The sequence below is a fragment of the Rhinolophus sinicus genome, linkage group LG01, assembly GCF_036562045.2.
Source record: "Rhinolophus sinicus isolate RSC01 linkage group LG01, ASM3656204v1, whole genome shotgun sequence".
NCBI lineage: Eukaryota > Metazoa > Chordata > Mammalia > Chiroptera > Rhinolophidae > Rhinolophus > Rhinolophus sinicus.
Window position 1 is genome coordinate 21,624,516 of NC_133751.1, and position 24,936 is coordinate 21,649,451.

General features: G+C 37.0%; 2 protein-coding genes across 2 annotated transcripts in view; one reads left to right on the forward strand and one right to left on the reverse strand.

Moving 5' to 3' along the window:
• CHODL (chondrolectin) overlaps positions 1-2,373 on the reverse strand; it is a 431,404-nt gene extending 429,031 nt beyond the window's left edge. Inside the window, exon 1 of the mRNA XM_074326572.1 lies at positions 2,006-2,373. The gene's annotated coding sequence lies outside the window, so the exon portion shown is untranslated. The remainder of the gene's footprint in view (positions 1-2,005) is intronic.
• On the forward strand, positions 1,285-17,888 carry BTG3 (BTG anti-proliferation factor 3). Its single transcript, XM_019732034.2, has 5 exons — positions 1,285-1,422; positions 5,172-5,350; positions 9,314-9,451; positions 14,118-14,325; positions 17,211-17,888. Exons 2-5 carry the CDS (start codon positions 5,178-5,180, stop codon positions 17,448-17,450), a joined length of 759 nt encoding a protein of 252 aa, XP_019587593.1. The 5' UTR covers positions 1,285-1,422; positions 5,172-5,177; the 3' UTR covers positions 17,451-17,888.
• The last annotated feature ends 7,048 nt before the right edge of the window (positions 17,889-24,936 follow it).

A 24,936-nucleotide genomic window follows, 5' to 3' on the forward strand; every position in this document is an offset into this window, starting at 1 on the left:
ATCAGTAACCTCTTTAAACTGACCAGTCCAGTAGCCCTAGGTAAAAAACTATAATTTAAAAAAAAATAAAGTTAATTGTACTGGTCTTGGGATTGCGTATTTATAACAGCTAAAAAATTGTTTTGAATTGCTAATAGCCTATAATCACTAACATCAGTAATAAAAATTTTAAATATTCATAAAACTGGGCTGAAAACATGCTCCCAGGCCTAGTGGGCCGTGAGGAATCTGGTCAATCTATAACTTGAACAACCAGTTCTTGAATAATTTATAACATGAAAAATGGCTCCTTTTAATAATTTTTAAAAAGTAGAAATATCTTGTATTTTGGGGGCTGGCTATATTAAAGTTCTTTCACAAAACGAATACCATGGTGTCGATTCAAAATAAAACTTTCTTCAAAAAGTCAGTGTACATTTTCCACATTTGTATTTGCTCAAAAACTAAGCTTTGTATCTGGAAAGTCCTTGAATAGAGAAGCATCTCAGAAACAGAAAGCTTGGACTCCCAAAGTTTCATTCATTCAGTCAATATCCCAGGAGCCTCTCCTTCATGCATGCAGGACACTGTGCTCAGTGCCAGGCTGGGCAGGATAAATGGGTCACCAAAAGGTAGTCTCTGCTCTGAAGGAAGGACCCAACTAGGAGTTCGAAATAACCTAAAATATAACACGGTGGCTGCACAGTTGACATGCCTGCAATTAGTACTGCTAGGACAAGGCTCAGTCCATTAAATGCAGTCTTCCTTCCGTCCGGCCCGTGTTGTGCCCCCCACGCCAAGCCCTGGGTCTAGAGAACTGGAGCTCTACAGAGCTGGACCAAGAACTCGCACTCCTGGCGGGAGGATGTCAAGGGCGCAGAGCGGTAAGGAGAGACCAAAGAGGGAAGCAGAGGCCCAGTGAGCCCTGGGATCGTGGCCTGCGCGACCCCCAAAGATGCTGCAGCAGGTAGGGCCGGCAGCGAGGATCGGCTCCTCCCCGAGAGCGGGTCTTCCCTGGAAATCACAGCCTACAGCGTTACGCGGCCCTCGCCGTCGGACTGGAGGGTCTGCGCCTGGTGCCCAGCGGCCCGGGTCTGGGGGACAGGCTCTAGGCGAAGCCACGCCCCTTGGCTCCTCCCCCCAGATGCGCAAGCTGGTCCCGCACCGCGCCAACCCTTTCCCGGGTCATCGCCCCTCCCCTCTTCCGGGCCGCGAGCCCCCCGCGCTCCGCCTCAGGTCCGCGCTCGCTCGCGCGCGCTCGCCCGCCCGCCCGCCCTCTCAGCGCGCGCTCGGCTGCCCGACGACGCGGGAGTCGCACGCGCGGGACAAGGCTAGCTGCGCTTCCCCGCCGCCGAGGGCTGGCTCGCTGAGGCGGCACCCTCGGTTCAACGCCCGGAGAGGGTCGGGGCTGCGGAATCTACGGACACAGCGGCGGCGGCGGCGGTGAGGAAAACTGGCTGGGGGAGGCGGGCATGTTGGAGCTGAGTGAGGGCATCAGGGGGAGGGTGGTCCGGCGCCCCTGCGGCCACGTCGAAGGCTCGCTGAAGGGCGGCGCGCAGAGGAACTGGGAGGAGTCCTGGGTCGAACCGGGTCGCATCGGCTCCGGCTCCGCGCGAAGGAGCGGCTGGGGGGCGCGGGGGCGGACGGCTAGGGTTTCCGCGGGACCCTCGGCGGGATCGGGACTGAGGAGACGCCGCCTCGAGGCTTCTGCCACGTTTCCACCGCGCGTTGCCTTTCTCTTCGGAGTGGGCGACAACCCTGCGTCTTCCCACACCCTGACACCCCTCTTCCGCGTCCGTGTGTTTTCTGGAGCCCAGCTCGCTAAGGGGAGAGCCGGACACCCGGAGACTGGCCCCTGCCTGGGGGCCGCAGACCCGCGAGCAAACAGGGGCTGTTTGGGGGGAGGAAGGGGATGGAGCTCCTGGGCCCTGCCCCCTGAACTCGGGAAACACCGCGATTGCACAAGTTGGACGCGCTTGCAGACCGTTCTCTGAGACGCGGGTGGAGGTGTTTGATGCCTACTCACCTCGCACGCTTAGAACCGAACGTGAGTGCTTAGCAGCAGGTTCTGATGGCTGAGAAAGTCCAGCTTCCGGCCCCGTGGGAATCGTGTCTCCTCAGCGTCCGGAGCCCGCTTTGTGACGCTGCTGAGACGGGTCCAGGGCTCGTCACCCCTACGGTCAGGGGCCCCGCTTCCCAACCTTGGAAACGTCTAGCAGGAGAGAGATTTGTTTCTAGAAAACGGTTGCAATTAGCTTTTCGTTACAAGGGAGGGAAAAGTACAAAGTTATCAACTGGAAGGCAGGGCTGGGTTTTCCTCTGGGTTCCATGCGCGCCCCCAGGAGCAGAGGAGCCTGTGGAACAAAGTACAACTTGAGGAGCAGCCGCCGCGGTGACGACGTCCCAGGATGACGTCACCGTGCGATATTTAAAATGGGAGCTTTTCGCTCTGAGTGTGGGTGGAGGAATTGCGGCCACTTAACTCTAGGCGCCGAAGGTCCTATGGGCCCTGCTTGCTTCTGGTTTCACTCTTCTGACTTTGTAACTCTCCCTCTTTTTACCTTTTGGTACTCCGAGAACACTGACTGGTGGAAGTATTTCTCAGCTATTCCAGGCATCATTTCTTCAAACGGGGGGAAAAAAAAAAGTAATTCCATATGACTCATCTTGTGTTACAACCGAGAGCAACCACTAAGTGGTTCTTTCCTTCCTTTCTTCTTTTATTTTTGATATGAAACAAAGCCAAAAAAAGGGGCTGGGGAATAACCCCCCCCCCCAAACTCGTATATGTAGAACATAGTTGGCAAATTTAATAAATGAGGGGAATGATCTAGCTAAGGATTCAGTGCATTTCTTTAGCGTGGTTCCTTGTTTTCTTTGGTGGAGTGGAGGCTAATGTAGTTCCACCAGCAACTTTTATCCCAAACCATATATTAAATTGCATTGGGTTTTCTTTTCCATCATAACGTGGTGGAAAATAAATATAGCTTTATAAAGTGGAAATGGCTCACATTTTTTTCAGAAGGAAGCTGCACAGCAGTTGTGGAGGGCTGGGGTTTTGGTGCCTGCACACTCTGATGTGCAGCCCGGTACCTGGTAGCTGGCCATAGAAAGTGGATTTGGCATTCTAGGATTCCAGGAGGAAGGTTTGGGTGTCTTCCCATCCAGGATCAGGGTGGCTATGCTGCCAGCACACCTCTCAGATAACTATATAGAATTTATTTCACAGTGAGATCCCTTGTTTGAATTTGCACAAGGAGTAAGGGAATCATATTATGAAGAGAGACTTTAAGAACAGGTTTGAGAAAAAAAGGAAGTTAACAGAATCAGCTTTTTTTTGAATGTGTGAGAACACAAACTATCAGATTAGTCGGGTTTTATACTAAACATAACAGAGGCTGTAAGTCTTAAATAATTGGCTTAGAAAAAGGTGATGTTGCTTAGTAAATGCAGCATCTGAATAACTCCCAAGTTACAGCAGCCAAATGAATGAGCTCATCGCATAAAGACAGAATATACATCGAAACAATCCCAGGACAAGGTTTTTTTGCCTTTATGGATTAATCAATGATAAATCAAATCTTCCATTTAAAGATCTGCCTTGAGGCACTTCCAAAATGCAAACAAATTTCTGATTTTTTCAGTTTGATTTTTCTGTAGATGGCCCTGAGTTTCCATTCTCTTAAGAGAGCATGGAAAGCTGCTATTTTTTTTTTTTACATCTTGTAGGTGAATACAGTGGTTGCCAAAAAGAATGTATACAAATTTTAAGAAAGGAAAAAAGTATTAAAGTTGTAATACTCAATATATACTAATAACAAAAGATGCATATCCTGTTTCCCCGAAAATAAGACCTAGCTGGACCATCAGCTCTAATGCTTCATTTGGAGCAAAAATTAATATAAGACCGAGTCTTACATTATGTTACATTATATTTTATTATACCCGGTCTTATAGTAAAATAAGACTGGGTCTTATATTAATTTTTGCTCCAAAAGACGCATTAGAGCTGATGGTCCGGCTAGGTCTTATTTTCGGGGAAACACGGTACAAGTCATATATACATTTTTTTGGCACCCCGAGTATTTCTGTTCCTGAAAGAATGCTTATAAACACTCCATACTGAATTTTTTTTCTTTATGTATAGCAACTTTATTGAAATATAATTCACGTACCATACAATTCACATTTAAAATGTACAGTTGGTTTTAGTATATTCATAGAGTTGTATGACCATTACCACTGTCAGTTTTAGGATATTCTCATCACCTCGAAAAGAAACCCTATGCTCATTGACATCACTCCTCTTATCCCTCCATGCCTCCTACCTCTCTAAGCCACTTCTCTACTTTCTGTCTATATATTAGTATTTGCCTGTTTTGGACGTTTCATATAAATGGAATTATACAGTTTTTGGTTTTTTATGACTGTTCTTCTTTCCCTTAGTATGATATATTCAAGGTTCATCCATCCTGTTGTGTGTGTATCAGTACTTCATTCCTTTCTGTTGCTGAATAATATTCCATTCCATATATTTATTTATCCATTCATCAGTTGATGGACATTTGGGTTTCCACTTTTTTGCTATTATAAGTAACGCTGCTATGGACATTTGTGTACAAGTATTTGTGTGGACATATATTTTCATTTCCCTGGGATTTGTAGGTAGGAGTAGAATTGCTTGGTCATATGTTAACTCTATGTCTAACCTTTTTAAGAACTGACAAACTTTTCTGTAATGGCCCTGCAATACTGGATTTTAAAGTGAACATTTTGTGTTTTAAAATTCAAATTACTTCACAGAATTTTAAACATAAATTATTGCAGCTAAATATTGACACATTTAGTAAAAATTATACAGTGGTATTGTTATAGTGGTATTATTACAGTGCTTCCCTGAGTGATATCTCTGATTTTATTTTAGCCAACATGCACAATTTGGTGTGCTCTCTTTACTGAACTTCTTCACAAAGCTGTGATAAGATTCGTAAACAGTATTCTATAATAAAGTCTTTATGGCATAAATTGGTGATTGTTCTCTACTCCAGATATGAGCCAGTGAATGACAAGATAAAATTGGAAGGAGGAAGGGGAGCTGAAAGAAGGGATATTTTGCAGAGCTTTATTTTCCAGTTTTATGTTTTGGGTTTTTTTGTTTTTTCATTTTTTGAGAAAAACTTTTATCTTTGCAGGGAAAGATGAAGAACGAAATTGCTGCTGTTGTCTTCTTTTTCACAAGGCTTGTTCGAAAACATGATAAGTTGAAAAAAGAGGCAGTTGAGAGATTTGCTGAGAAATTGACTCTAATACTTCAAGAAAAATACAAAAATCACTGGTATCCTGAAAAACCATCAAAAGGACAGGCCTACAGGTAAAGGGTTGGATTGGAATAAGTGAAGAGGCTAATCAGCTCCTGAAATGAATGCAAGGTCAAAGGATTGAAGAGTGTCCAGTCTATGCCTTTCATAGTTTATCTGCAGAATACATAACTCTGGGTGTTTTGGTATTTTTTCCTTACTCATTTTTTAAATACATGTTTTTGCTGTTAGCATCCCACTGCCTGGACTTGGGAGGCTGATACTTTAAGCTCATAGGAGTTAGTCTTCTTGTGGTTATAGTTTGGCTCCAGGTTGCGTGAATTCTTATATATAGCACAGTACTTGGGGGGTTTTGCAATTCTAGAGGACCTCTGAAGCTATCACCCATAAATGGGCACAGTAGGAGTTGAGGGAAATGAATCTATAGAGGTAAATTACATGCTACATTCTTTTTTTTCAAAAAATAAAAATTTTAAGGCAAATGGAAACTAAGGTTATTGGACCTAATATGTTCTTGATACAAGATTAATTTGATTTATACTATGCATGATTCTTTATGGGTGAAGCCAGTGTGACTATTTTATAGGTGAAGGTAACTTCCTATGATCCGCAACTGGTAAATATTAGCTGTAAGATTTGAATTCCCGTACAACTGACCCTAAATTCCTAATGGGCTTTCTGCACACCACACTGTGGCTCTCACAGGGAAGGTAATTCTCACTTGCCAGCTGTCTTTTGTTTTCTGGTTTATAAGTTACACTTACAGCTTAAAGTAAAGAAGAGCAGACTCCTGCAGAACATGTCCTGGCATGCTCACTCCCTAGTATTTATGTGACCACTTGGAAACCTGACTTGAGAATGTTCTGCTAAACTGGTCTGTCAAACCTTGTCCCATTTGTGGATGTGGTCACAAAAAATAAAAGTGGAACAGTTGTGGCTATCATATCTACAGAAATTCTTGATGCATATTGCTATCCCCAAAGTTTCCTCCACAAATCAGAACTTCTGTGCTGTGATGTAAAAAGGGCTTCCTTTTAGTCACTAAGCTGTTGCAAATGCAAAACTATTCAAGGAATCTGCAAGGGAGGTGAAAATATGATTTATTTCTCATTTGCTAAAAGCCAGGTGAGCTTGTGTTCTATTGAAAAGAAAAGAATCAAAGTAATTGATTTATTTTCCCCTTCATTTTTATCCAAAGAGGTTTCCTGGTAAATTGGAAAATGTGGGGAATTAAAGTGGAAATATGGATGTTCTGTATAAAGCAGACTCAAGTTACTTATCTTGTCACCTGATTCTCTTTAATATTTTTCTGCACATCTTCATTTCTGATAGAGTGAGCTTTTGTGAGTTAGAGCTGTTGAGGCTTTTTACACTGATGTAATTGACATTGGACAAAGGCTTTTGGAAGTGCCAAGCCACTGTACTATTACTGAAAAAGGAGACACTGTCAAGTAAATGCTTAAAGGTCAGACAGTGTACAGTTTCATTTCCATTAATTCTAAAAACTTCAGGGAAAAAAGTTAGCCAAACAGGATTAAATTGGCATGTGATCAGAAGTATCATTAAGTCATTTTGAAGCCATCTTTGAAGTAGAAAACTATTAGACTTAATAGTAGGTCACTACTATTATAAAAATGAATAAAATATAGGATTAACCAGAATTAGTATACTCTAATCCATAAGGTAGGTTGGAAGTGTTTTTTCTTTTAATGTGTTTATAAATTTAAGTTGTTTCTCCACACTATATACAAATAAGATGCTTCTGGAGGGCAATTTGGCATTGTTATCAAGATGTGTAAAAATATTCACACTCTGAACAGTAAATCTAAACATCTATTCTAGAAGCATAATCAGAAATGCACACAAATATATATATGAATATGGATGTTTCTTACACTTTATAATTGCAAGAAATTGGAAAGAACTAAACTGTCAAATTAAGTAATTGACAGGCTATTTTTATGCAACTCTTAAAATCCTGTTTTGAAGAGTGGTTAATGGATAAGTAAGTATATAGAGTGAAAAAGCAGCATAAAAATATGTAAGTTATGTAAATTTTGTTGAAGCAGAGTCTCTATTTAAGCATCTGTATTTACATATATATATTTTTAAGCTTAGAGCCTACATCACTCTCAATGTAGGTAACAAAAATACATACGTAATATCTAAGATCTGCCTCCTTACCCTTGACTGCTTTTGATCCTAGGGCACCTGGGATTTTTGAATCAATCTACACAACATTAGAATGTGTAACATAGGACCATCTTACAGAAACGAACAAACAGCATCTTACATACTATAAAATAATTTATTTTGCTCTGAATTTGCTAAATTGTGATGATATTAAGACAGAATAAGGTATTTAATAAAATGAACTTTGGAGTCTCTTGGTCTGGATTTGGACCCTGGATTCACCACTTTCTGACTGAGTGATATGGGCAAGTTACTCAGATTCTTTTTGCCTCCTTCTTAAAATGAGGGAAATAGTATCAAATTCACAGGATAATTGTAAAAATTAAAAGAGTTAATACATGCAAAGCGTTTTAGGAAATTGTCTGTTGCATAGTAAACATTCAAAAAGTTGTTAATCACAGTTAACCCTTGAACAGTTGACACAGGTTAGGGGCGCTGAACCCTGCACAGTTGGGGGGGGTGGAATATATATATATATTATGTATAACTTTTGACTTCCCCCAAAACTTAAGTTACCCTAAGTATCTGAGGGGAATTGGTTCCAGGACCCCCACTTGGATAACAAAATCAGTGGATGCTCAAGTCCCCTATGTAAAATGGCATATATCCTTGCATACAGTTCCCAACGGAGGACCAAAAACAAGGTGTTGAAAAATCTGCACATAAGTGGACTTATGCAATTCAAACTTTTCAAAGATCAACTGTATTATTATTTAGATAATATGTATTATCTGTTACCTAATGAGAACTTTTTCACTGTTTTAAATGAAAATAGAAATCAACTTAAAAAATTTAAGTTTTAAAAACCTTAAATAGCATATTCTATTGATGTCATTGTATTATTTAATGGTATAATTACTATTCGTCAGTTACATTGTATTTTCCATATTTTTAGAGCTTTGGGTCTGAGGAAGTGAAATGGCTTAATCTAAATTCATCCAATAAATACTAGGACTTGTACTAAAACCTGGGTTCTCTTGATTGATTTCTTAGTTGTAGGCATTAAATACTTTTCATTGTAGCTACCATTACTCTAGGTAAGCGGTATGCTTATTTTAACCTGTATTTTTGCATTTGTACAGGGAGCCACCTTTGAGCATTCCATCAGGTAGATGAGGTATTTCTTAGGTTAAAAAATAATGGAACCAGAGGCTTTATTGGTTGAGAAATTTTTTCACTTACTTTGACAGTGATTGAAAAAAGAAAACCTATGAGTAACAAGTTAAATGAAATAAGCCAATAACACTTTTGGATTATATTTTAATCTTAAGTATGTGATATGAATGCTTCTCTGTCCTTGACTGATTCTATATTTATTGAACAATTATAAGTAAGGCAAAGAACATCCTTCTTAACACTTGTTTTATTACCTGGGACATATAAGCAAGGTAATAACAGATCAAAACCTGTCACAAGAATTAATATTATTTGAAAAATTGGTTGAGATGTTTTGTTAGTTGGAGATTTTGTTATATGTGAACTCAGTCTATTAAAACTTTACCTTCACGGCTCTGAGTAAATTCATGCAACTTTATACTCCTTGCTCATTTAATGTACATATGACCTTAGTAGTTTCTAGGTAAAATGAGGTAGAGCCAGTTCTAGTGATTTCCCTGGGCTCACACAAAAGCCCTCTTTTTACTAGACTGGGTAGTTTGTTGATGCTGCCTCTTTGCCTTTAGTTCACATTTACTATTTAGGGTAGATACATTCCTGGGTTCTCCACCAGGGTATTTTTTTTTTTTCACATTGTAAAATACTTACAATGAGACTTAAGATTATAGTTCTCTTAAAGCTATTAACTTTCCTCCACTTTGTTGTAGATGCATTCGTGTCAATAAGTTTCAGAGAGTTGATCCTGACGTTTTGAAAGCCTGTGAGAACAGCTGCATCTTGTACAGTGACCTGGGCTTGCCAAAGGAACTCACTCTATGGGTGGACCCATGTGAGGTGTGCTGTCGGTGAGTTCTTGAATTTGGTGACTGAACTGATTACCTTGCTGGAATTGACTTTATGAAATTCTCTCAGGTACTGCCTGCCTGTGTATCTTTATGGCCAGAAGCTGGTTGCTTGGCTTTCTCAGATGTAGGTTTTGTAAAGTACTCTTCTGGAAGTGGTAGTGAAGGACTGGTTATATTCCTGTTTTACAGCTAAAGAAACTCAAAAACCCTGATGGGCAAGGGTTTTTCTAGAGCTTTGCCAGGGTGCTTATTTGTAGACCAAGAAGTAGAATTTAAACACCTAGACTCCTGTAGGTCTATTACTGTTTTCTTTCAATGGTGGTGCACTTGTCTTTCCCCTCTTCAAAATAGAAAAGAAGCCATTCCCAAAAAATACTGGATAATAACATTTGGTTGGTCTCTGTTTCTATTCTTACCTCCCATTTGGGTTAAGTAACTGATTGATATATTCATGGTTTTGTTTTCATAATGGAAATTATTTCTTGTCTTCTAATGAACAGAATTGTAAAAGGTTGAGTGTTAGGTCTGAAGTTTAATTGTACTCCTTTCTAAAAACATTCATTGTGGACCAGGCATTCTTAATTATGGCATTTTTAAAACTGAAAGTATCATTCGGTTTTCAGGTAGTTCAAAGTGTGGTAAATCAGAAGAAAGAATAAGCAGATTACAACGGAGTGTGATTTGTGCTGTAATAGAAATATGTACAAAATGCAGTGGTTGGTAGCACAGTGGAGAAAATTACTTCCTCTGCTGAGAGTCAGGAAAACTCTATTGAGTAGGTAATACTTGAACTGGTTAGGGAAGGATGATTAGATGAGAAAGAGGGAAGGACATCTCCAGGCAGGAGGAACAGGATGAGCACATTCTGGGAACCCCCTATGAATGGGTTGTTTTCTACAGTTGTTCCTTAAGGTATTTCTCTTTGGTTTTGAGGTACAATTCACCTGTTGACTGTAGTGGAAATGCTTTTTGATGAAACCCTAATACATTCCAAAGGTAGGTATTAACAATAGCCTTTGACTTGATTTCCAACAATGAAAGTGGAGCTGAAGACATGTCGTGCCAAAAATACATGGTTATTCTTCCACTGAATTTCTGGACTGCCCTGAAGCTGTTTATTATAAGCTGTTGGTATAAGCTTTTTGCTTTGGGAAACTGGGTGTAGGTAGTAAGTAGATTCTCCAACACTTCCTTCTCAGTTAGAAAATGGAAGAGCACGATATCTCAAGTTTTGGTCCAAAAAGGTCAAATAATTTTAGATTCTGGGACTAATTAAGGACTCACCTGAGGTCAGGGTCAGACTTTGTAGACTTTGGCCACTGAACACCTGCAGGAGACCTCAATATACAAGAAACAAGTATCACTAAGTTACTGTATTGATTTGCTTACATTTTTTCAGTCCCCAATTGGATCCTGATTGACTCTTACGTAGTTGTAATATTGACTCTTTTAAATAGTTGCGTAGTTTTCCAGCCCATAAAGTATTATAAGCAGCATCTGAAAGGGGGTTGTTCATAGTAGTAAAAGTTACCCCCAAAAAATGTCGTATAGTCAGCAATAGAGGCAGGAGCTAAAAAGCTGAAGAGTTGGTACAAATGTATTATTACACAAATAATAAATATTTAATACAGCAATCTTAAATCATTAGGGTAAAGTTTCTCTGTCCAAGGATGTTAAGAAGTCGTGTAATTATGTAAATATTTTGGATATATGTATTTGAAATGTTTATATCTTGGCACCTGAAAGCTTTAGTTATGTAGACATTCTACTTAAGTGGGTACTTCATTACTTGATGATGTCAGATAATGAAAAATTATTGTACTTTCATCTTGTTAATAAAAGAAAATCTTTGCATTCAGTAGCTTTCTTATTAATTTTGTATATGATTAAAATTTTACCAAACGTTGGCTGTTACTCAATTTTTTTCACAGATAATAGTAATCACCTTCAAAATATGGGGTGCTCATTCAGTGATAACAGGACCCACAAAAGAAAGGCGTGTTAGCAATTGTGTATAAGTGGTGCTACAAAAGGTAATAGACGAGATTTAGAGAGTGATTAGTGCTTTTGGACCAAAACTGAAAAGAAATACTCTGAAAATTAAAACAAAGCTAATTTAGCAGTTACACAATTGAACGAATATCTGAGATTCATTAAATATAATAAATCATTGGTATACTAGAGACTAAAGGTTATGAAAAAAAATTGAAATTCACTCCAAGAGAACGTTCTTCATAGTCTGAGTTACTCCATCAGGATAAAATATTGGAAGGGCGCAGAGTGTCACATAGTTAGAAAGGTTATTACTTAGTGAAATGTTTGAGAGGATACAGAATAGATAACATCTTTCCGATAAGAAGCTGGCAGCTTTATTATCTACTCAACATATTTCTATGCTTTTTAAAATAGTTTCTATAATCCTTTTCCTGATAAAAAGCATTAGATACTATTGATTTGTTTCAAATTAACTAAATTGGCCTTAATGTTTTAGAAGTGTGTCATTGAGAAATGGAAAGTTTAAAAGTTGTTCATTCTAATTCTAGGGAATTGACTAAACATTCTAATGTTGCAGTAACATAGTAAGCGGCTTCACTTACCGTGAAGAGAGCGCTCATACCAAAATACTACAAAAGGAAAGATGCAGAACCTAATTGAACTTGCATGTCAAAGAAATCTGAGTTTAATAGAGCTAATCCTTCAGTCATTAGATGTCTGCCCTTGATTTAGGTCTGTGCTTCTACAAAGGCAGGGATTTTTCTCAAATTTCCTGCTTTTCTTTTTTGCCTGAATTTTGACTCCATTAATGGGCAAAACTGAAGGTAGGCCTAACCCCATTGTTAATATTGACATTAACATATGAATCAACTTTTGATTGTATCAATGTTTGCTGAGTCTTTAAATGCTGGAGAGGATTTAGGGGTAAATTTCCATTGCTAAAACCCTATGCTAAGTAAACTTGAAATTATGAGATGTGAATTCTGTGTTGTGAGGAACTCCCCTAACTGTTCAGGCATCTTATACTAAGAAGAATCACCAGTGGAAGACCAACCAGTATCCAACCAGCTCCAGCGTCTTCACCCAGCTGATGGGGAACTGAGGCCTGGAGAGATTAAGTGACTTGCCTATGGCAGAGCTAGTTGATGGCAGAGCCATAACCGTGTCCAGTGCTCCTGCCATCCTGTAGCAACTCCTCTCATGAGGTAAACTGAAAAAGAATACAAGAGGGAGTTATGCACCATATTTCGGTAGCATTTATAGCCCTATTCAGCCTGTGAGAATGGAAGACAGCACAGCTATATAAAGAAATAGAACTCACCTATGAGACTATTTGCTTTCTCTATGAACTTTCGAAGGCTTTATTGTGGTTAGGCTTTTTATTTTATTGTGGGTACCCTGATTCAGAAATAATTTAAGACAAGAGTTATTTGAAATGAAATTAATTGACATCATAGTCAATTATACTTCACCCTATTTTTCTATTGAAGTTCTCATGTTCTTAAAGCTTAGAATCACTTTGTCTAACTTTAATTACTATTGTGTAAGAACTGCTTAACAATTCATTTTCTTTTGTTTACTAGAAATTGTTTGATAGTTTTTATATTGTGCAAGCTATTTAAGTAGATTTGTGGGTTTCTCTTTTGTCCTCTGAATGAAAACTCCTAGTTTTACTGTTGATTATATTTTCCCTCGTTGCAGAAATTATTTTCCTTTTTTTAGTAATCAACGGCCAAAGTTACATATTCTGACAATTATTTTTTTTAGATCAAGGCTTTAAAAACATTTTGCAAGAATAAAAAAAGGCTTGCTCATTTTATTTTTTAAAAAAACTAAAATGAGAGGTGAGCAGTTATTCTAGAAACCTCTATGAGGTAAGCGGTATAATTCAAGCAAAACCCCTTTATTTTTCTCAATAGTTTTTTTTTTCTTTAACCTCAGCAGTTGCCTCAGTTCTCATTTTTGTTGGTGTGGATGTAGGAAACACGGGCCCCTTTTTATTTAATCATGATGAAAGTAAATCTCAGGAATGTCTAGTTGACTTGTGACTTGAATTATTAGGATCTACATTACAACAGTCAGTTAAAAATACATTAGAAAATGTTACTGCCAATTCTAATGGTACTTAACAAAAATGTAATCAAAACAATGAATTTCTCTTTGCTGTTTTATTTTTATTAGGAGGCAGCAGAAAATAAAATAGAGTCATTTTTACTGTGGGTGCCAAAAACATGTATATAAGTGTACACTTTGGTCATTGTTGCTCAAGCAGTAGTTCGCCATAATCAGAAGTGTCTGGACGCTGATGGTAACCACTTTGAGCACCTCTTGTCATTGCAGAAGTCAAATGTGACTTGTATTTATCTTTTGTTATTGGTATATATATTGAGTATTACAATTTTAATAGTTTTTTCCTTAAAATGTGTATACATTTTTAGGGCACCCTCTGTATTTGTACTTAAATAGAACAGAAGTAGAAAATTGTGGCCTGCGTGTTAGCATGGAGCTGGGTTAGGATACTATACATGTAGGGTCAGGTTCTAGAAGGGTTCCTTCTTTGCCTTGGACCAGTGGCATGTCCAGGCCTGTTTAATTGTTTTTATGGATATTTCTTTGTTGATGTGACTTAAAGGTTTGTAATACTTTTTTTGTTTTTGTTTTTAATTCCTAGGTACGGAGAGAAAAACAATGCGTTCATTGTTGCCAGCTTTGAAAATGAGGATGAGAACAAGGATGAGATCTCCAAGAAAGTTACCAGGGCCCTTGATAAGGTTACCTCTGATTATCATTCAGGATCCTCTTCTTCAGATGAAGAAACAAGTAAGGAAGTAGAAGTGAAACCCAGTTCGGTGACTGCAACCCCAAGCCCCGTGTACCAGGTAACTGAAACAGCTTCGTATTGAAGGTCCATGAGCAGGGCTTTGCCAAGTCATTCCAGGTAGTTTCACTCATGTTGCCCAAGGTTTTTCTGATTGAGATTCCGGATCACAGTTCTTACCTTTCCACATGAAGCTGCACCTCTGAGATGTAAATAGGTATCCTGAGTCACTTCATCAAAGGTCTGCTTCACTACTCAATAAGTAGGGTAAATATGTTTCAAAAAGTGTGGTAAAGAAGATTAAAAAAACCATGATGATAAAGCATTCCTGATGTTTTGAAAATCCTTATTATATTCAAAAATAGCCACTCATTTTTTTGTAGTCTTTAACACTTCCAATTTGTGCCTTTAGGTTTAATTTTCTTGTTCTTTTCCATGAATAAAGAGAAAGTTCACTAAATAATGCTTCAGTTAATTTTTCACTCAAGCCAAAATAATATCTCCTTTTTAACGGTTGAAGAGTTACATAGCTACTGTGCGTGCACTTATATGTTCCTTATTTACTATTTATATCCCACATACCAAAAAATATCTAATGTACTTTTAAAAATTCTTAACACAACAGTACTCAACAGATATTTTAAAGTCAAAAAATTTAAAGACACCTTTTGAGTTGAGCCTCAACATGTACATTTTTCTAATTTTGAGCACAGTTGACCCTTGAACAACATGGGTTTGAACTGCACAGGTCCACTTACGCAGGTTTTATTTTTTCAATGAATACCTGTCGTACTGTTTTTCAGTCTAAGGTTGGGAGTCGAAGGTGTGGTGAGCCATCTATGCATTGATCTACACAGGACTTGAACATCCTCAGATTTGGGTATCTTGAAACCAATCCCCTGAGTCCCTAACCCTTGTGTTGTTCAAGGGTCAACTATATATTTTTTAAAATATACCTATTTTATATTATTAGGTTGGTGCAAAAGTAATTGCAATGTTTGCAGTTATTTTCAACCTTTTAAACCGCAATTACTTTTGCACCAACCTAATAATTTGGCCTTAATTAGACATAATGAAATATACCAGGTTTATGGTAGAGTTGGATTTAGGCTAAAATGAAAATTTAGACCTTAATCAGAGTATCAGAGTTTTGAGTATGAAAAACTAAATCTTTAAATTCAGCATACATTTATATATAATGAATATCCTTTCAGTATAACTTAATTTTTAATTTCTAATTTCTTTTTTCAGTTGAATTAACCCTTCCCAGGCTTGAGAGGAAAATTAGTTCTGGTGATTATCATATTTTTAGGGATATATGTATGTGTGTATTATAAAATAACATAGCACCTGCTTTTAAAAAACAACTTCAAACAGTATAAAACAGTATAATAGTGACAAGCCTTCCCTCTCCCACCAACCACTAGTCCTGTGCCCTTCCGTGGAGGTATTTATTACCAGTTATTTTTATATTCTTCCTGAGAGATTTCCCATATAGATAAGCAAACATAATATTTGTATTTCAGGGATCATTTTTAAGACCTTTGCCTTAAATATATTGGGCTTTTTTTTCTTTCTCTGCTTGATGTATTATATACTACAAATTACCATTGTTTAATTGCCTGCAATTCATTAAGATATGTAACAATTTTATTATTTGTTGTTGCTCAACAAAGCAATAATGCAATTAAGTCCCAAGTTGAATTGATTGCTGATAATACTTTATAAGTAAACTGACCTTTAATTTTAGAATTTATTTTAAAATTTAATTGTATTAATTTTCCCCCATATTGAAAAATTGTTATGATAAAATTGTAACAAAGACATGGAAATGGAAGTGTCTTTCTTGTGCTTTTTAAATAAAACATTTCTCCTTGACATTATATTCACTAACCAAAAATTTCATGAGAGAATCATGGTTATTACAAGCCATTGTGTAGGATGCTGGTGCAAGTGTCCAGTTTTAATCTTCCTCTCTAATTTGCATTTTGAGCCTGCATTTCCAAGAACTTTAAAAAGGGATCATCAAAGTAAGGACAAAAATTCGTAGTTTAGGGATCTTTGTTCTATCTTTGCGTACTTCTAAAAGGTACCCCCAAGATAACTCCCCACTATTTAGGAAGTAAAGATTATATCATTTCTCCCCAAATTCATCTATAGATCTAACTTAGTATCAATCAAAATCCCAAAAGGCTTTTTAACTTAGAAAGTGACGATTCTAAAACTTAAGAAGAAGCATCAAGTTGGAGGCCTCATACTAATACAGAGCCATTATGTTTATCAAGGTAAGTGTGGTTAATGGTTCAAAGATACACAAATATATTAATGTAACAGAATAGAGTCCAGAAATAGACCCACATATGTTCAGTCTTTTTTTTTTTTAATATGCCAAAGCAATTCAGTAGGGAAAGTCTTTAAGAACTGGTACCTAAACAGTTGGATAATCTATATGAAAAAGAAGAATCATCTAACTGCTACTTGACACCATGCACACACAAACTAGAGATGGATCACAGACCTAAACATATAAGCTGAATCTCTGATGTTTTAGAAGAAAACGGAGATTTTATTTTTATAAAGTTAAATTTGTAAAAATTTTTTCTTGTGTGTGTTCTGTCCCCCAGAAGAAATCTTTGCCTATCCCAAATAATAAAGCTATCTCCTTACAAGCTTCCATTCATTCAGTGTTGTGATCTTTTCTAGTTGAAATAACCAAAAAAAATTCTGGTTGCTTTAGATTGCTGTGTTTGATCTTACTCCTTTTGATTTATTTAGAAAATATATGAGGTTTTTAACATACTTAGACTTGACCATAGGAATGTCACTCTTTGGGTTGTGGGTGAGTGATTTTGTTTTTCTTTAATGAGGAATCTGGAAACTCACCTAGTTTTTATGTGACATATAGTTTTTCCTTTGAATTAACTTACTGTTTTCTCTTCTCTACAGATTTCAGAACTGATATTCCCACCTCTTCCAATGTGGCACCCTTTGCCCAGAAAAAAGCCAGGAATGTACCGAGGAAATGGCCATCAGAATCACTACCCTCCTCCTATTCCATTTGGTTATCCAAATCAGGGAAGGAAGAATAAACCGTATCGCCCAATTCCAGTAACGTGGGTACCTCCTCCTGGAATGCATTGTGACCGGAATCACTGGATTAATCCTCACATGTTAGCACCTCACTAGCTCCTTTTGATTCTCTTGATGTTGAGAAGGTAGAATAAGCCTGATTACATGTTAAAAGTTAAAAGTTCATATTCATAGTAGTAAAGTTAGATGGGTCAAACCATCAAACTTATTTTTATAGAGAAGTTATTGAGAATAATCTTTCTTAAAAATATATATGCACTTTAGCTATATTGATATAGTTTGAGAAACTTTATTAAAGTTAGTCAAGTGCCTGAGTTTTTAATATTGGACTTGAGTATTTATATATTGTGCATCAACTCTGTTGCATATGAGAACACTGTAGGAGTGGACGATCTGTTCTAGCACCTTTGAACATTTACTTTATGGAGAGTATGTAAGTTATTTATACACAAGGAAATATATTTTATGTCGTTGTTCAGAAGAATTGTGTGAAATCATGTAGTTGCAAATAAAAAGTAGTTTGAGGCATGACAATGTGTGCTTCTGTTCCGTGCATAAAAAAGAAGGGAGAGAGCAAAGGGGATGTTTCACTTCACTGTTGAAATATTTAGTAAAGAAAAATAGAATAAGAATTTAAATTTTCCTTTAAAACTTTTTTTCAAACCATACCTTTCGCAAAGACTACATTATCAAAATATGTATAAAAAAATCTAAAATTAGTTGTAGCTAATTGAAAATATAATAAAACATCTTTCAACCATCAGAGTCACTATTCATAGACTTTCCTAGCCAAGAATTTGGCCCATACTAACTTTGATACGACATCTGATTTTATGTGCATAATGCCATCGCATAAAGTAGAAAGGTCCTTCAGCCACTCTTAATTTCTGTGCCTTGTGCTTTTCTCCAACACGTTAAAATCTTTACTAGAGGTCTAAAATAAAAGCAGATAATACAGTACTTCATATTCTTCCGTAGTCCTTCATATTTGTACCACTGTAATTCCATCAGTCTTGTAAGTATACTTGAACTACAAAAAAGAGATAAGAATTTGACCAGGTCTTATATTAATTTTTGCTCCATAAGACTCATTAGAGCTGATTGTCCAGCTAGGTCTTATTTTGGGGGAAGCAACGGTATGTATTACATAGTACTAATTTCATGAGAAAAAAATTACCTTGAGGGAGAAAAAGTCCCTATTATTAAGAGTATTAAATACCTGAAAAATAAGCTTTAACAACAGAAAGGAGTAAGTCCTATAGAAAAGTTCATAAAAATTTTTACAAATATAGTGCTTGTAATGTCACTCATTATATCAATAGAGCGGATGGTCCGGCTAGGTCTTATTTTCAGAGAAACACAGTATGTATGCAAATAAGGCCAATACAAGAATGATCTGTGTCTACTGATGTACAGAGTTGTCCACTGTATTGTGAGGAGTGAAAATAGGTGCAAAAAATGATAATAGAACTTAATGGGGTTACCATAGAGAGTCTCAGAGTATTCAAGTAAGTTGCCCCAGGTGACCTAAACTAACAGGGCCTCAGACCCCTGGCAGTGTGACTCCAGGACACATGCTTTTAGGAGATAAGAGGGTTGGAAAGAGACTAAACCATTAATAATGCTACACTTAAACTGTTAATAATAGTGTGTGAGCATTTTTTTTTTTTTGCATATGGAAAATAAAAGATTTTGGTACCATTGGTTTATTTTACACTAGATTTCAATGAAAAATTCTTTTAAAAATGGCCACTAGAGGGCATCAGATATTTTCCAACTTCCAAGCTAAAGGTTGTATTTGCAAATAATCTCCCTTCTCCACAAAAAACATTAGTGGTTAGTTTAAATCATTGCTTTTCCTATGGGTCTACATGTAGAAATTGCTATTGGTGATGGAGATTTTTAGTTAAGTATGTTATAGTTAGTTATATATACAACAAAACATTTACTAGAATTTTCTGTTAATAAAAGTAATGCTCATTTAAGGAAACAAATAGCTGAAAACACAAAGATTAAAATCACCTATAATCCCTTCAGCAAAAATAACCACTGTGAGTATTTTAGTGGATGGGGATATTTAAAAGAAGGAGCTTTTAATTTTATACTCCCATACTGTTGTGTTATGCAATATATTCATTTTGTGGTCAGTTTTAAATGTGGAACATTTTATTACGTCATTTTTTTTTCTAGAACATGATTTTTAATAGTTTCATGGTATTCCTATGTATGTGCGTTAATTGATTGAACCGATCTTTATTATTAGGTATTAAGCTACAGATCTCATTTGGATATGTCTTTTCAGTCATATACTAAATAGTATACCACCTTTGTTGAGGGTGGGATGAGGGGAGGAGAGTACTACTTTCAAGTCCAGAAATCAATGGACAAATGGATCTCATAACAGAACTGCCAACTTTTTGAAATCACATACAAAATAATAGACAATAAATTTTTTAGAGTCAAATTGATAAAGCTATAAAACAACATAAAACATCCAGTGTGACTGACAATTTATCTCACTAAATTCAATGGAAAAAACATTGTTTTTGCATCTTACAGATCATCAAACACTTCTAAAGAAGTAAAACTTACTGATTAAAAATTAAGTATATTTAAAATTTTGAACTTTGTGTAAAGAGAGTGGAACATAAAAATTATAAAATTCACTTTTGTCATCTGTGTTGTTATTAAGTGAAACCTATTTTACGTTTCCTAAATAGCCCAGTGATAAGACAGATAATACTTAAAATCTGCTGTTGATAGCTAATAAGATCCTATGGTAAATAATTTTGAAAATAACCATTTGTGGTGCTTGATACTCACTGTGAAATCTGGAAATACACAAAATAAGTTAAAATACAGGATCTTGAATAAATACTGGCATGCAGCTTTACAGTAAAATCCCTCTCCCCCGATACAATTAAAGAGTACCAATCAAAGTTTAAGTAGGAAACCATTAAAAATTATATATCCCTAAACAGTGTTAAATGTATAAAATATATCAGTATACTTCCAGTCACCAAATTTTTAATGTAAAGAATTTTTCTTACAATTTGAGTCAATGGTGAGTTAATCTGTTTTCTCTATAACGTATATCCGTAATATATCAATCTTCAAGTTTGGTTTCTTTTTTGAAGGAGTGTGCCAACAGAACCATTTCCTCAGGTATGTTGTCTTCACTGTATCTAGTACAGTTGATATGTATAATTTACTCAAATTATTTAATCAACATAAGCATAAACAGGTTGGGTACCAATCAAAGCAGACTTTTGTCAATCATACACTCCACTGGGGCCACCATGGGCCCCATGTGCTCTGGGCATCGGTGAGCACGTTGTGAAAGGGAGCAGAGGGCGCTGGGTAGGCCAGAGTCTGGTCTCCTTTCACAGGCCTTCTCCTCAGCTGGTGTCGCCGGGAGCAGAGTGAGGTGAGAAAGCGCCACACACTCCAACTCTTTCCTTCTTGCCTTTCATTTAGTTCTTAGCTGGGCCTGCCAAGGACTTGAGGTTCCTAGAAAAATACTAAACCAGGAATCAGGAGACCTGATTTTGTTCCTACGTGGTCTTTCTGAATCGATTTTTTACATAAAATGATACTAAACTAGGTAACATATAGCCTATGGATATTTTGGGGGGGTTTTGTTTTTATAAAATTCGAACTGCTATATAAATTTTCTTATGTTTTGCCCATATTACAGAAAGTTTAAATCAAACCCACATAAACATGGTCACAAAGTCCTGTTGGGTTACTATACAGTCCATCTTTACTTCGTCCTGGACATAGTATCTTAGTTGGCAAGGCTGAGATAACATTTCCTTTCACGTGTTTTACTTCGTGTTCTGTTATTTCTGTGAACACATAAAATCTCCCCTTGTCAGCAGATCAAAAGACTGGTGGGGGCTGAGTGCTGGAGGAATGATTTTCCAACAGGTTGCAGATCATTGGGATCTTATCTCGCTCAGAATTGGTCGTCCTGTTCCTAGAAATGTTCTCACTGATGACATTTCTGGGACAACATGAGAGGAAAAGTGTCCTACTTACCAATATTAAAAGAGCACAGTGCCAACTAGCCAACATTCAGCTTGGAATAGTGTATGACAGCTGACCTGGCACATGACCCACACACATCTTCCTTTCAAGCGCAAGATAACTAATTCTCTTCATTGCATTAGTTTGTGCTGATTCTATAAAACTGCTCTGGGCAAAAACTCCAGAAACATGAAAAAACCAAAGATAAATGAAGACGAAACACACCATAATGGGAATACATGTGGTGATGGTCAACTGAACAAGTTACAGAATTTTAAACCATGAGATAATTTTCTTCTCAGAGATCAGGAAAGAAAGTTGGATAAGAGTACTATGAGGATTTGGGGGGGGTGGCGATAAGCACTCATCCATTGCAAGCGTAAGCTGCTACGCTTAAGGTATTTTAATAATAGCTATCAAAATATTTTACTCAGCACCACCTCCCTTCCTAGAAATTTACCTTAAAGACATATTTATACATGCAAAATGATGTAAATACAAATATACTGCTTGTAATTTCACTCATATCAAAAAGATGAGGTCAATTTAAATGGCCATGAATTGGAGACGGTTATGTAAGTTATAGGGTATCATTGTGATGTAAATATTAGTTTTGAAAATAATAAAGTTTTAGATAGGTAGATGTACAGATAATAGATGCAGATATAGAATGATCTGAGGATTTTTTAAGGAAACAAGTGTATAAAACTTGTTTTTGGAAAAAATATATATATGCATATGCAAATATAAACAATGAGTAAGTATGGTAGTGGAGAGCAGTGCAACTAAAACCTCGGAGAGAAAAAGTCCGACTTCATCCCAGACCTAGTCAGAATCTCTGAGGAGCATTTTAGAAACTTATTTCTAAAATGTTCCTCTGCTTCTCGAGGTTTTTATAATAATTAGGTTTAAGTTGGCTCCTACTGAGTCAGGTCAACCCGTTCTGTTTTGTGCAAGTTACCTTTTTAAGCGTTGTGCACCTTCCCCTCACCACACGTACTCACTTTTTCTCGATACTGCCCTGTGGGAAGAAACCAGACCAGTTGTTTTGCAGAACATATGATGCAAACTTTTTGAATGCATATTTGTTCCCAGTGACGTTTCCTTTCTAAAAACTCATTATTTACTGAGCAATATGCCAGCCAGTTAGGAACTAGGGATAAAGGTGAATAAACCAGGTTCAAGCTCATAAAGGGGATATATTGAGTATGTTAAATAATTAGTATTACAAAACGATGTGTGCCATGAAAAACCTATACCGGCAATATTGAGGGCCCAGACGCACCCCCAAGTTAGCTTTTGAGGGACCAGGAAAAATGTGTCAGCAGAGGAGATGGAGTTTGGACTTACACTTGCAGGGCAAATATGCACTGGGCAGGTAAACAGGAGAGGCTGTTCTCTTGTTGAGGAAATCGCATGTTCACAAAGGTTTGAAACCCCAGCTCCCAGCAGGCACCTAGAGGGGGACCCAGGGGTGTGGAGAAATCCACCACAGAAAACGGAATGGGCTATGACCCTTTATATCACATTAAAATGCCCTGGTTTTTAATATGCTCATACTTAAATTTTAAGACAACCAATCCAGTAGGACTGGGAAAGGCAAGATCACGATGACTTTGTTGGAGACTGACATCAGGCTTCTGTCATTTCCTGTGTCTTCTCCCACCTCTCATCCTCCATTAGTTAGAATTTTCACAGCTCCACAGTGAAATGAGAAACAAACTGATCATGGACCTAGTCCTGAATTAACTGAACTGAAATTTATTTCTTGGTTCTTCATTAACTCCAGAAATTCTTTTTCTGTAGTTACCTTAGGACAATAACTTATTTTTCTAGTTGTCAAATTCAGAAAAATAACAAAATAACAAATCACTTAACAAAACTGCCTTCCTGATCTTTTCACTATTTCCTTTCATTGCATTTAGAAATTACATTTGATTATGCCTTAGACTTAAAACTAAAACTTATTTAATAGCACATTATATTCAGTTTTGTCTCCACTTCCTCAGTTTTGCCATTTGGTATTTAATTAACCAAAAATATGACCTGGCCTTTAGAGTTCCAAGATTAAAATATAGACTAAAGACATTAAATTATACTGCTTCACTTAGCATATTTTATTGTAATCTTGGTTCTTTGAAAAATCTGTGTATCATTATAAGCATCCTAGCTACCAGGGACAAATGCAGAGACTTTTCATTGTATCAGTTCTATTTCTTTAAAACCTTCCATCATCCCCGTGATACAGGTATTTTTATCCCCCTTTTAAGCACTGGAAAACTGAAGCTACGTAAGAGTGGTGTTCAAACATGTCTGACTTCAAGGCCTATGCTTTTCTCCTTTTAACCTTTGAGTAAAAAGTTTCATAGTATAACTACCAGTGGTTCTCAACCTGGGGGCAATTTTGCCCCCCACTCCAGTGGACATTTGGTATGTTTGGACACCTCTGGTTAGCACATCTGGGGGAAGAGATGATTGCCACTGGCACCTAGTAGGTAGAGGCCATGGATGCTACTAAACAACCTACAATGCACAGGACAGTCCCCCACAACAAAGAATTATCCAGCCCAAAATGTTAGAATTGCCAAGGTTGAGAAACTATAGTACAAACAAAATATTCCTCAAAATGCCTTCTTACAGAAGCATTACTACCTGATCCTGTTTTTCTTCTGAAATCATATTTAAAGTCAAAGAAAACAGCTTTAAACTATAACCAGATATGTACTTAATACATATATCCATGCATTTTTTAATGCAACTGAAAAACTCTTGAGTTTATACTGTAAAATAGTATGAAATGATCACAGAATTTTGGAGGTTTCATCCTCAATTACATACCTGTCATAAATGCACAGGAGTGGAGAAACATATATGCATGTTTGACATGTTTTCACTGATGTGTGATTGTTCTGATCTTTATTGTTTAATAAAGTATGCAGGGTAGGTGGAAGCAACCTTCACTCAGAAAAGCAGGAACAGCAAGCATATTGAAGCTTTATAAAGTAGACATTTTTAAAAAGCACAATGAAGCCACACCATGAGTCAGAAAACTACTTTCTCGATTTTATTTTAAAAGTACACAATGTCACAAAACTAGAGCAAGTTCTTGGTTTTTTAACCAAATTTTGTTAATTTCAAAATCTGCACCATTGGATATTTAACCCAGAAATTTTAAATACAAAAGTCATTATTGAAACAGAGACTATCAATTCTCTACTTGCATATGTGAAGTGTCAAAATATTTTTTTCTCAGTAGTACAAGTGCATTTACTACAAAAGTTCACAGTTTGGGATGAGAATAGGTGCATCAGTGAATTGTGGTTCTCTTAACACTTGTGTCAAGTTAGTAGAAAACACAAAGTTCTTCCTTCATTGGAACTTTTAGTGTTTGTTCACAACCAAAACCAAACCCAGCTGATATTCACCACACTCTTAAATTACAAGATATGGTATTTTGTAAAACTTGATTTTAATAGTAAGAAGCCAGATGCAGCAAATATTTGCTGGTGTTACTATACCTAAGGTAATATATTTATTTGCTGGTGTTACATCC

Bases quoted from the DNA above. Each gene is read 5' to 3' on its own strand.
- BTG3 (XM_019732034.2), top strand. From the start codon at position 5,178: ATGAAGAACGAAATTGCTGCTGTTGTCTTCTTTTTCACAAGGCTTGTT. The intron at 5,351-9,313 runs GTAAAGGGTTGG...ACTTTGTTGTAG, and splicing joins TCAAAAGGACAGGCCTACAG to ATGCATTCGTGTCAATAAGT. The intron at 14,326-17,210 runs GTAACTGAAACA...TCTTCTCTACAG, and splicing joins CCCCAAGCCCCGTGTACCAG to ATTTCAGAACTGATATTCCC.